Here is a 12,571-nt window from a genome sequence, read left to right on the forward strand (position 1 = left end):
GGAGCCTTCATCATTCATGAAATGATCTCAGACATTTCGAAATGTGTTTGGTTTCGGCAGCAGATAAGATAAGGTCACTTTATTATCCATATACAATTTCTTGCATTAGGAATTTGTCTTTTCGCAGACTCCAGCTTGCTCTCCGTGAGACACACAGGCAGGGAGAGAAGCTGGGGGTCAGAGCGCAGGGTCAGCCATTTATACAGCGCTCCTGGTTCGCAGTTGGGGAGAAAGTCAATACCTCAACTCCTGCCAAACACCTGTCCACGAGTGTATCAGTGCGGGGCTTTCCTTCCCAGCAGTCCTTGCTGAAGCCTCCCAGCATCCCTTTGGCTCATTTTGTGTCTGTGTGGGGGCTCTGATGTCCTCCTGTCCTGGAGCTGTTTTGGCATCTCCATTTCTCTTGCCTAGCGCTGCTTATGTTTTCTGCGCCGACTAACCTGGCCCTGAATTCGGCTGCTGACGCCGCGGTTCCTCGTCTCTCCCAGGGGGGCGGGTGGGCTGCTCTCCAGGGGTGAAGCGCTTAGGGATCCTGTCGCATGGCACACACCGGATCAACACCACCAACCCACAACCTCCCCGCCGTGATCAAATAAGCCGTCTCTTTAAAGGTGCCAGAGCGGGACTGCAGGAAGACTACTGACCCGGAGAGACGGGCGCATTCTGATCATTTGGCTTTCGTGGTCTGTAAATATTCACAGCCTCTGTTCTCTCTCCCTCGCCTTTTCTGTGTCCACCTACTCGTTTGCAGGCTGCCTGTCCTGCTGGCTGTTGTGCCCTCCTCCCCCCAATTCTCCGGCTACCGCTCAGCCCCAATTCCCAGAGCAGGGCAGGCACCAGCCAGCCTGCCAGCTAGCGTGCTCAAGATAGGGGGAGGAGGCTGATAATCGACCCCCAGAGGCCCACCTGCACAGCAAGTCAAGAGCACCCCACTGACACAATCTCATCCGCCCTTCGCACTGCACATCTAGACGCATGTATTCGGATGTTGCATTTTATAAATATATATAGATTAGTGACAGGGGTTATCTTGCATCTCTTTCTAGGTTTATACCAAAGAGCGGCACGGGCGCAGTGGATCATGGGCATGAATATTAATTAGCCTGTCGTCCAATCACAACGAGACCATTCACTCTCCATTCACTGCTCTTGTTCTATTTGTGCTTGAAGCTCCGTCTCCTGCAGCATTCTGATTGAACGGAGAAGCGATTAATATTCATACCCATGATGCTCTTAACTCCCGCCTTCTTCTTAAATGGTGTTTGTTTTATTATAAATACAGTAAGTGCCACATATAAATTTACGCAATAAGAGGGATGTTTTTTAATTTGATTGTAATAAAAGGAATCAACGTCAGCTTTTCTGCCTTTTGGCTAAAACTGAGACTTTATTTTATGCCAATAATTCAGCATTTTCTATGCATGTTATACAAAGTTAATAATAAAAAGCGGTAATATTGTTTAATGCAACAGACAACACAGGTCACAATTAATTTATGGCAAGGCTCTTTTAATGTTGTTACTTTATACCAAACCACATTACATACTCCAAATAAGGCCTGACAGATTATGTAAGCACTTTAAATAAATAAAAAAAAAATACAAACTCCACTCATCTCTTAAAGAGACGACAACTCTCTTGGATGGATTTGGGTTTCAACAATAATGATCTTCACTTCTGTCTTCTGACGATTAAAATATTTCTGGCCACTAACACCAGCTCTGCCCTTTTTTCCCCTAAAATGTATTTCCTTTTTCATCTCTTCTAAATCTTAGGAAGAGTCTCGTTACCCAGATATGTTTTTTTAATAAATATAAATAAACTGCTCGTGATTTGCTTGCAATCGATTTGTCTGTCATCACTGCTTAGAAGTGGAACCATTCAAATATAATAAAATGATTTATTTAGTTTATTCAGTAGCACTTTTTTAAAAAAGGGTTTAATTCTGCCTTGTCTCCATTATTGGAAAGTTAAAAAATATCTCCTACAGAGTATATATGTGACCTTCACTAGAGTCTACAATACAGTATGTACAGAATTCCACATAGTGGTCATGCTGCCATTAAAACTGGATGGAGAGCATGGATACACAAGCAACAAACCACAGTCCTCTTGTCTTAAAATCGTTCAGATAAACCTGTAGTTATGATGATCAGGCTTAGTGATGAACTATCGCCCTGCCCAACAGAAAACGTTAACAGACTTTGCTTTGTCTGGCTTAACTGTATTCAAGTAATATAAAGAAAAGGTTTTTAAGGATAAACTATGATGGCTGAAAGTTTTACATACATAATAGTTATACTTTGTGATATATATTTTTTTATTTTTCTGGATAGAACCACTTAAACTTCAGATAGCTTGGGTTTTGTTTTTTAATTTCTGCCCAATGGAGAAATGAGAATTAAAAAACTATGTGGAGAATCATTCCTTCAGATGGATTTTGAAGAGGGAACACCATGCCTCTTTGTTCTGCCTAATTCAGCAAGTCCTTATTATCCTAATCAAGACAGTGGCACGCAGTGAAACTTCATTTTTCCAAAGCCAAAACAACACACGCCCTCTTGGCTCAGATAACGTGTTTTGCAAGCCCACAATAGCCAAATGACATTGGCTTAACAAATTAAAAATGATGACCTAAAATCCGCAATTTTATATTTTTCTACCCCGGCTGCCAGCGACTTTAAACGTGAGACTGTACAAATCTCGGATTAATCCCACAGGGCAAATTCTTATGCCTTTATACTCGCCCCCTTCCAAAAACAGCTTTAGCCCAGGATGCATGATACTCAGATGGGGCTATAATTATTTACAAAATTTCTCTGTAGAAAATATATATACACACTGTGAAATCAAACACAGATTTGTCTTAAATAACCACTGTACAAATCCAGCTGTGCTGTACTGATTGTGTCCTTACAGTATGTGTGATTTTAGATAATTAGGGGAAAAAAAACAATGAAAACAATTATCCCAGGTCTGACTAGTGACAGAATTTCAATTAACCTGTGCAATACTCTTCCTACAGTTTTCATATGAAAACTCATTAACTATTGCACACCTGCAGACTTGTGTTAGATTGTAGGCCAGTATGAACAACTAGCTGAATATATAAAACTGCAAGACTGACTCTCAGGTATATATACTGTAACGCATACGGCCGACAGGCACTGTGTAAGAGCCGGCTCACCAGAGCGGTGACATCACCGCCCTTCCCTGTGATAGCAGGACCACAGCCACCGGGCTGGGGAGAGATCTCTTTAGCTCACCAGGCTGGGTCCCTGTTGAGTGACGCCGGAGGCCTGGGTTCATGCCCCTGATGGTGCAGGGCCGACCTGTGTAGGCAGCAGGCGAGGGCGCCCACCTGAACCCTGTTGCGTTACAATATTTTCAGATCAACTAATAACACAAGCCCTAATATTAAAAAACAATACTTTGTATTTTGTGAAAAACATAAATAAAGCAGCACATAAAAATATATCAATGCACAACTGTTAGTTCTTTAGTTGCTCTTTTTTGTGGCTTGTTGCTATTTCTGGAGACAAACCCAAGATTGATACCTCCAATAGATCTGTTAAAAACAACAGATCCAAATTAAAATAAGTGGGAAACTATAATGACATCATTCTTATACAGACCTCAAGTGCCCTGGCTGATGGAACATCTGTCTTGGACGTGAAAGACAAGGGATTTAGTTATATGTCTGACTAACAGAATTAAAGAATTTAGGCTTCTTAAGAAATAATTTTGGTATGTGTTAAAATGCATTGTCATATAATTTCCTGCCAGTACTTGTGAAAGGACAAACGTCTTCCCTAGGAATTGGAAGTAAATCTGCATTAAAAAAAAAGTAATGGTAATGACGGCACAGATTTGAGCTTTAAAATCGATGTTTCAAAATGAAGAGAGAAAATTTGAGATCAAAATAAAAAATTGCATTTTGGGGTCATGCTGCTCCTTTTTTCCACCTCTGTGTAAACTAGCAAGGAAACACTGATACGTTATAATTAGCATGTATTCTGGCAGGGATAAATGTATCAGGAAATTGACACTGTGTGACTAATGCCGTCTGCAGCCCAAGCAGATAATCTGTCTGCTCGGTGCAGGAGTGACGTGTCCAGAGTTTTTAAGTGACCTTGAAATCAGACTTGCTGCTCATCACAGAGGTGTCTAGACCTCTCATTCTTAACTGAGCTAAAGTGTCAAGAACCAGGGCACTTCAGTCCATTATCTGCTCTGTGTGGGTCACTGCTGGAGGTCCAACATTGATCCGGTTGTGTGATGAGTTTGTCATAAATGCACATTAAAAACTCAACCAAGAGTTCCACCAAGCAGAGAAAGCCCCTGTCTTGTTGTAGGCAATCCATTTTCAGGACTTTCACCTTTCTGTTTCATCCATATTTTTGCTTCACTGGAATTACTTCAGTCAGCAGCAGGTCCAGAACCCCAATATCAATACAAACAATCCAAGGAACAACTACAGGAAAGATCTGAAAATTAAACAAAGAGCACAGCATTTTCAGTAGCACTCTCAGCAGGACATTAAAAGGAGAACCCAAATGCAGTTACTGTGAATGTGTTTTTTAGCATATAACAGAAACATATTACGGAAGAAAAAGCCTTTTAAAAATTCCAACACCACTTATAGTTATCAATAACAAGTACTGTATGCATTCGCAGGGTGGGCAGATGAGAAAAAAATATTTTCCTCTTAAAATAAATGAACTCTGGGTTTTCCTGTTAGAGCCTACAGGCTGCTGTGAAGGGGCTACAGTCCCTTTCTTTCTCCAACAAGATGAATAATCTTGTTTCCACAATACACTCATCTTTTGTGCACAAACACTCCGCCTTGTTGTGGAATCATTGCTTCCCTGTTGATTCCTACTGTGGGCTTGGCTGAAAGAGGGCTTCGGCTACAGTAGGCGCCAGTGCTGTCCGTAGTTACGTTCTTGGTCTGAATTTTGCCATGGAGACACATGAGGCACGTGACAATGGAGACACGTATGGCCTGCTCACAGGACGGAAACAGAAATTGTTCTGGTGAAGCACAAGCTAGGAGATTGTTGCACTCCTGGTGGTCAGCTGGTATATCCAAGATCCACCTGATGTAGGATTACAAACAAAAACCAATCTGTTGTCGTTATACTACAGGCATCAGAGGGAAACTGGCCCTGACGCAAACCAGGAGTTTGTTGTCACTGGTAATGCCAGCAGTTCAGAACCCACAGTGTTTCCTTATTCCCCTCTACTCTCCACCTGCAGTTTCCCTTGGGTGGAAAGCTAGGATCGTGATCATACACACAAGCACAGTCTGCAGCACGGATGGGCGAGCTATTGGAAACTGGGGGAAAATAGAGGCATATGCATTTGAGGGCATGGAGAACAAGTGTTTTATTTTTTACAATGTCAAATTTAAAACGGAAGCTAAGAGTTACATGTAACTCGGCATTTAATCAACCAGACATGTGCGGAGTGCCTGTTTGCACTGAAAGCCAAGCTGTCGCAGTCGGGATTCAGTGCAGGTGATTATCAGACTAAAAAAAACATCAAAATGTTCTTATCAACCTATCAAGAAAGAGCCACCCCTGAATAAAACTTAAAATAAAGCCAAGGAAGCCGGTAACTTGACAGCAGACTGCAATTGAAGCAGTACGGGTCGAAAGGAATATTTTTTTTAGAATCAAATAAGATTGTTAAAAAAAGATAAAAGGTTCAACATTGAATTTCTTTCACTAAATGGTTATTATAATTAGGCAAGGATAGAAGAGTAATGGACTGTAGTGGCTTGTGAGCACTAGTAGATCTTCATATTGCATTTGTTTGCATGCAATTTGTAAAATAAAAGTACACGTATTTCTTGATTCCAAGGTGTCCTTCTAACGGAATTATTCTGAGGTCTTCTTAGACCCTCATATCTGTACAGTGAGAAGTCACACAAAATGAAAGGCTGGGAGGCACCTTGGAATGAGCCAAGTTCTCGCAACAATACTTCCTCTGTAGACGTGTACGGTGCAGGACAACGTTTCATGGAGAATTCACTCTGCGGTTTACAGACTCCCCCCCTCTGCCCAGATTCTCATGTGGAAGAATAACCGGCCGTAAAATTCTTCGAATTGCGCCGAGATAGAGAGCGAGAGAAAACAAACACCAAAAGCTGCGCTTACTGCTCTTCTGCGCCTTTCAGAGCCCAACAGTAATGATTCCACAAGAGAGGGTACAAAAAAATTTGAGTTTTTGGCCGCTGAAAATACAGAATCGTATGGAGTCCAAAAGAAAGAAACGGTGCATTGAACGCTTTCAAATTTCTGTAGCATGCCAGTGACCTTCTCTCAGTCATGACTGCAACACCCTATAAAATACAATCTAAATGTCATTTTTTGTAAAGTAAATCTCTATTTTATACATGTATTATGTTTTAAATAAAAATATTTACACAGGGCATTTGGCATACATTGTTTTTTTAAACACTTTTCTCTTGAATGTACGGAATACTAAGTTTGGAAGCTTAAGGACGAAATTTGCTTAAGTGCTGGCAGTCCATAAAGATGCAAAAATCGGTTTGTCTTTCCCTTTAGAAAAAGGTGACCAATTGAGGAATTGGCTGACGACTCTGTTTCACTGTTGGTTCAATTCCTTTCTCAGCTTGAAAAAAAAAAAAAACACGTCCAGAATGGTAAGCCTCCAGATTTTCAGTGCTTAAATATTCAAAGGACTCCTCAAACTCCCAAACACAACGTAAATACGGTAAGAGACAAGCCAGTCACAATGCGCAGTTCGTCTTCAGTCGCCGACGGTTGCTCTTTCTCCTTCCCGATCTTCCCCAACTGGCCCTGGCAGCGCTGTGATAGACCCTCCCACCCCACCCACCCCTCCCACCCACACCGCCCTGCTGCTGTCCCGCTAGATGAACCACTCTTTCTTGCTCTCATCGATGGTCTCGGTGAAGTTGGGGTCGTGGCCGATGATGGCAGCGTCGGCGTTGTCAGCGGACTCGGCGCCCTTGGCCTCGTTGGTGTGGTAGGTGCCCTTGTGGCGGAACATGTAGCGGATCAGGAACACCAGCGTGCACAGGATGGTGAAGATGACCACCGCGATGACCCCTGCGGGGGACAGCAAGACTGGCTTTGAGGAACGGCGGCGCCCCGCGCCCCGACCGCGGCGCTCACCGCCCCAGCCGCGGGGAAGGAACCGCGCTCTCAGCCGGCCGCCGTGGCGACTGCAGCGTCTGTGTACGCGGAGCCGCGGCCTTCCCCCAGTGCACTCTGGGATCGAGGCAGCTGGGCAGTCCTGCAACCTCTGTGAGAGCAAACCGTGGGCGAGCTTCTGGTGCTTTCGATTTCACTGCAGTTATATTCTCCATCATCAGTATCACGTCAGCTGACGTTTAATGATAACATCTAGTATATAATGCTGCTATAATGTCAAATCACATTCACTTTGGGGGTAGATTAAGCTAGAGTAGTATCCATTTTCGTTAGGATGCAAATTGTGTGTCTGTTTGGCGTGTTTAAGGCGTTTCAAATGTGTTTTGGGATTATCTGAGCAGAATTAAGAATTCTGTTTTCTGTTTTTTAGGCCTATATGAAATAAGACTCTGGAACACACTGTTTGTAAACAGCGGACTTTAGCGTAACCTTTGTGAAACAGTTATATAGAGTTGCAATTATTATTAATGGATATCTGTTTGTCCTGTCTGTTAAGGTTGAGCCTGGTTTATAACTCTCTCACCAGAGCTTATCCACAGAATAAAAAGTACTCACGTGCCTCACATTTTATATAACACCCAGGTTACTGCTAGTTTGTAACAATATGATATGTAATATTAAAACATACAATAGATACTCTAGAAATGTAACTTATTTTTGTCACAAGCCTGTGACAGACTGACTCTATACATTTTTTTGAGCTGCAGGTACAAATACAGCAGCAGAGCTATGTAACGATTCCTCTCCAACGCTTTGTCCAGATTGCTAGACAACATACCTCCAATGATGGCAGAGTTTCTGTTGACTCCATCTGGTATCACCCTTTCTTCATTAAAAGGAAAATCGGCGCTGGCTGCAAGATTAAAAGAATGTTATGGCTGAGTCTGCAGAGGGAAGAGAGCACAGGCTATGAACAAGAAGAGGTGTAACTAACTCGATTGACCACAGTTGTAATTTTTCTCAATGGATTTGTGTTGTTACCAGGTTTCCAAGCCGACATCACTGATGATGCTACCGAACGAATACACTGGAGTTCTTCTTAATCAGAGCTCTAGGAGAACTAGATGGGGAAGCTTGAACCCCGATGAGAAAGTGTAATACTGAAAGACAGAGTCTGGGCTGAAGGAGGTGGACACAGATGCACACGAGCGGCAGGAACAGGGAGTCACGGTGCCCAGGAAGAAACCCAAAAGCCCTCCCTTGGCAATAGACCCGTCTCAGACAGAAAAACAAAGTGAACGGCGAAGTAGAGGAGGGGGAAATGAGCAGCACGAGCTGACAGCACGGCTTCCGAGCGCCTGGCAGATGTCTGGAGTGGGAGTGGAAGAAGTGACCTGGGTAAGAGTAATTCTCTGGGCGACTCGCACGGCCCTGCCGACACGCTCTTCCCCGAAGGCAAGTCGTGCGTTTTCTCTACAGCACCTTCATTGACTTTTTTTTTAAAAAAAGAAAGCTTAGATTTCAGCATGCTAGCTCCCCCTATTTAATTTGAAATCGGACACTTACGGTCTGTCTATTGCAGCTTTAATCAATACTGTACGTTTACACATGGGGTGACGTCTGCGCTCTTTCATCTCGCTGGTGTCTGGTGTTCATAGGAGTGTGAGAGGCTGGACACAGACTAAACTTATCCAGTTTCCAAGATGCCATCAGTCAAGTCATGGGCTGATGTTCAGTGACTCTACAGTCCACTGTTTCAGGGCGACTGTGGTTCATGTTTGGAATTCTGTTCCTCGCAGGGTGTGTCAATATGTTAAACCACCTTGATTTTAAAAAAGTGCCACTTTAGAGGCTTGATGAAGCTTTTTCTGTAAGAACTGAAAGTCTCTCTGGCATTGAAATCAATCCGCAGCCGCAGTGTCAGTCATTCCGCAGACTGACAAGACACCTCCTGGCTAAGCCCTCAGTGCACAATCGATACCTTGAAGTGCACGCTGTCAGAGAAATACTCAAGATGATCAATCATCTCCTTCACCTGAGCTTTAATAGCTATCACCCCCTGGGAACAACACTAATCAATTTTCACGTTTACTGGAGTCTCTGTTCTCTCAGAGCAGTCGTGTTTTTACTATGTAACATGCCCATTAAAAATGAAGAGGACATATTTCTTTATTGCATTTGCTCGGAAAACTAGTGAACGAAAAAAAAACCTGGCCTGGATCAGACCATTAGCAAATAAAGTTTTCCATGACTGCTTTATGGGACACTCCTGCAATGACCTCTTCAGGACCGCTTCAGCCAGGTCTTTATTTCATGGAAGTGCTGGGGCAAGACAGGTGTTGAAGAAAATACCGCAACATGTGTGTTTGAACTACTGGAGTCGTATAGAATCATGTGCAGGCAGCTAGATATTCATGTACTGGAGTCACAGACCAGTATCCCCCTTTGCTTTCTCATAACCACTTCTGTTCTGTCACCAAACACACGCAGTGGACCTTATGACAGCACATAATGCTAATACTAATACTAATACTAATACTAATACTAATTTGTCTTCTTATAGAGGGGAAGAGAACTCTCAGCTCTCAGGACACAGGAAAAGGGAAAACTGCCATTTAATTTACACCCACCCGCTAAGCCTCACTTAGAGTGATTACTGCCCAGGGACACTGCCTCCAAACCTGAAAGTTTTACAAGAGGCAGTGTTTCACACTGGAAAAGTGTTGGAAAATTTCAATTTTCTCAAGTTCCTGGTTGGAATTTTATGCTGCTTGGATCCAAGGGGTCCCTCGCAACTGCTTGGCAGTGCGTCTCCTTCGGGTGAGAGTACTGGAACTGGCTTTTCCTGCGCAGTTTATGTAAAATGCCCTGAGAGTGCTCTGTTTTGAAAAGTGTTACGAAAGAATAAAGCTGACTGATTGATCGGTTGATTGGTGGATTGATTGATTGTTGATCGACTGACTGACTGGAGCAGCGAGAGCGATGAGGCCATGTGGGAGCCCCCGTCAGGGAGAGCGACCGCGGCGTCTTACCCGAGTCCAGGTGCCAGGGGTCGGTGGCGGCAGACATTGGAGGGATGGTGAGAGGGGAGGCCCCACAGTTGGACTCCACCAGCTTTCCTTGAACCGACACCGGCAGGCTGCCGCGGGACCTCAGCGCAGCTTTGAGGGGAGCGACGCGGTTGAACTGCACCCGGGACAGGCAGCCCACAAACCCCGGAGTGTTGTACTTCTCAATCAGGACCGGGTCGATCTGGCCCGTCTCTGAAAGCCCAAAGCAAAGGTGGGTAGAATCAGTACACTGGTCTCCCACTGTGAATACCGAATCAGTACTGGTGTGAATACAGAATCAGTACTCGTGACACTGGTCTCCCGCTGTGAATACAGAATCAGTACCGGTAATACTGGTCTCCCGCTGTGAATACAGAATCAGTACTGGTGACACTGGTCTCCCGCTGTGAATACAGAATCAGTACCAGTAATACTGGTCTCCCGCTGTGAATACAGAATCAGTACTGGTGACACTGGTCTCCCGCTGGGAATACAGAATCAGTACTGGTAATACTGGTCTCCCCCTGTGAATACAGAATTAGTACTGGTGACACTGGTCTCCCGCTGTGAATACAGAATCAGTACTGGTGACACTGGTCTCCCGCTGTGAATACAGAATCAGTACTGGTAATACTGGTCTCCCGCTGTGAATACAGAATCAGTACTGGTGACACTTGTCTCCCGCTGTGAATACAGAATCAGTACTGGTGACACTGGTCTCCCGCTGTGAATACAGAATCAGTACTGGTAATACTGGTCTCCCCCTGTGAATACAGAATTAGTACTGGTGACACTGGTCTCCCACTGTGAATACAGAATCAGTACTGGTGACACTGGTCTCCCGCTGTGAATACAGGACCAGTACTGGTCCCACCTGGGTGACACACTACTGCTTCACTGCACCAGTTTAATTAGGAGAAAACGTTGGGGATGCCAGACTGAGCAAGCCAGGGTTAACACCACTTCCTACAAACAGCAGTCGGGATCTTGCTTCGGTGTTTCTGAAGAAGCTTGCCTCCTAGACAGCATCCTGGGGGACCTGTCTGAAGCTTCTAGTCTATAAGGAAGATCGCCCCCTACAGGTCCACTGACTGCACTGATAGCAGCCACCTGTTATGCCTTGGCTATCTCTTATCCCAGTGCTGACCTGACTCAGCCTTGCTTAGCTTCTGAGATCTGACCAGCTCAGGCCACAAGGTGGCATCTAAGTGAAAGAAGTAGGGAGTAATTCAGGTGTGAGGAAGGCTCTGCTGCCGAAATGTTTTCTACCTGCTTCCTTCCAACCTGGAATTATCCACTACCTATTCTTTTGCAGCCTGTGGGTTGTCAAAGCTCCATGCCCCAGTGTAAAGACAATATGAAATATGCCGTAGATATTCATAGAGCATATAATGTATAATTCGTTTAAATAAAGGGGTATGAAGGGAAAGTGATATTGGCACCTGCACACAGCGTGGAACATCAAATTTGCATGGAAGGTTTATTCTGCATTTTCCAGCACTCAGCAATTAGAGATTATTACCATGGACCTTATTTTATCAGTGCTTTTCAATGCACCTTCACGCTGCAGTTGTATAAGCAGACTCCCTACATGAAAATATCGGAAGTATTTATTCTACTGACAAGCAGAGAATTGGGGTGGAGTTGTAATGCGTTTCCCAAGGGCTTTGTGATTCATGCACAGAACAGCCTGTTCATAGGCTTCGGACACATGGAAGCTTTGGTTTTTAATCTGGCCCTTCCTTCATGTCTGGAGAGGGGCACTTTACAGTTTACACTTCACTTTTAAGTCCACACTCTGTGGAGCAAAACCCCAAAACGTGCAGCTGTCACAGACTAAACACACTAAATCCTGGAGGGGCCTGATGTCTCCTAGATTCTGTTCCACTCACAACCTCACTTACATAATTGGTCTAATTAGTTAATTAGCTGAATAACTGAATAATTGTAACACTTCTGGCCAGGCTCCACGGCAATTGATGACACTCAAGGCTTCATACTGTAAGTGTGCTTCCTGTGCTACTGCTGCAGGCTACAATCAATCACTTCAGAAGGAAGGTAAGGGGTTATTTCGGCAAGAAAACATGCTGTTAAATATTGATCATATTATATTATGATCAATATGCAGTAATAATGACTGAGTGCCTCACGGGACAGCAAATACCAGTGCAGACTAGGATGGGTTTTTCTGTTTTCTTTTTTTCTTTCTGTTTTAGTGCGTAGTGGGTCCAAAAGGAATTGAAGTACGAACCCTCACTGGTGTCTCTTTGTATTCCTTATTCTAGGAGATAAGAGGGGTGTCCTGAGAATATAGACGAAACAGAAGAGATAAGAAATGTGTTCAGGACGCATCTCATATTAACCATTTACAAAATTCAG

General features: G+C 44.0%; 1 protein-coding gene across 1 annotated transcript in view; it reads right to left on the reverse strand.

Moving 5' to 3' along the window:
* Nucleotides 1-1,492: 1,492 nt before the first annotated feature.
* The window catches only part of cntnap2a (contactin associated protein 2a), a 464,126-nt gene continuing 453,047 nt past the window's right edge, over nt 1,493-12,571 (reverse strand). The window contains exons 22-24 of the mRNA XM_088644173.1: nt 10,175-10,405; nt 7,981-8,055; nt 1,493-7,097 (exon numbers count right to left, since the gene is read on the reverse strand). Of these exons, the coding sequence (XP_088500299.1) occupies nt 6,898-7,097; nt 7,981-8,055; nt 10,175-10,405 (506 nt within the window). The 3' untranslated portion in view covers nt 1,493-6,897. The remainder of the gene's footprint in view (nt 7,098-7,980; nt 8,056-10,174; nt 10,406-12,571) is intronic.

Source organism: Lepisosteus platostomus, chromosome 8 (genome assembly GCF_059453375.1).
Source record: "Lepisosteus platostomus isolate fLepPlt1 chromosome 8, fLepPlt1.hap1, whole genome shotgun sequence".
NCBI lineage: Eukaryota > Metazoa > Chordata > Actinopteri > Semionotiformes > Lepisosteidae > Lepisosteus > Lepisosteus platostomus.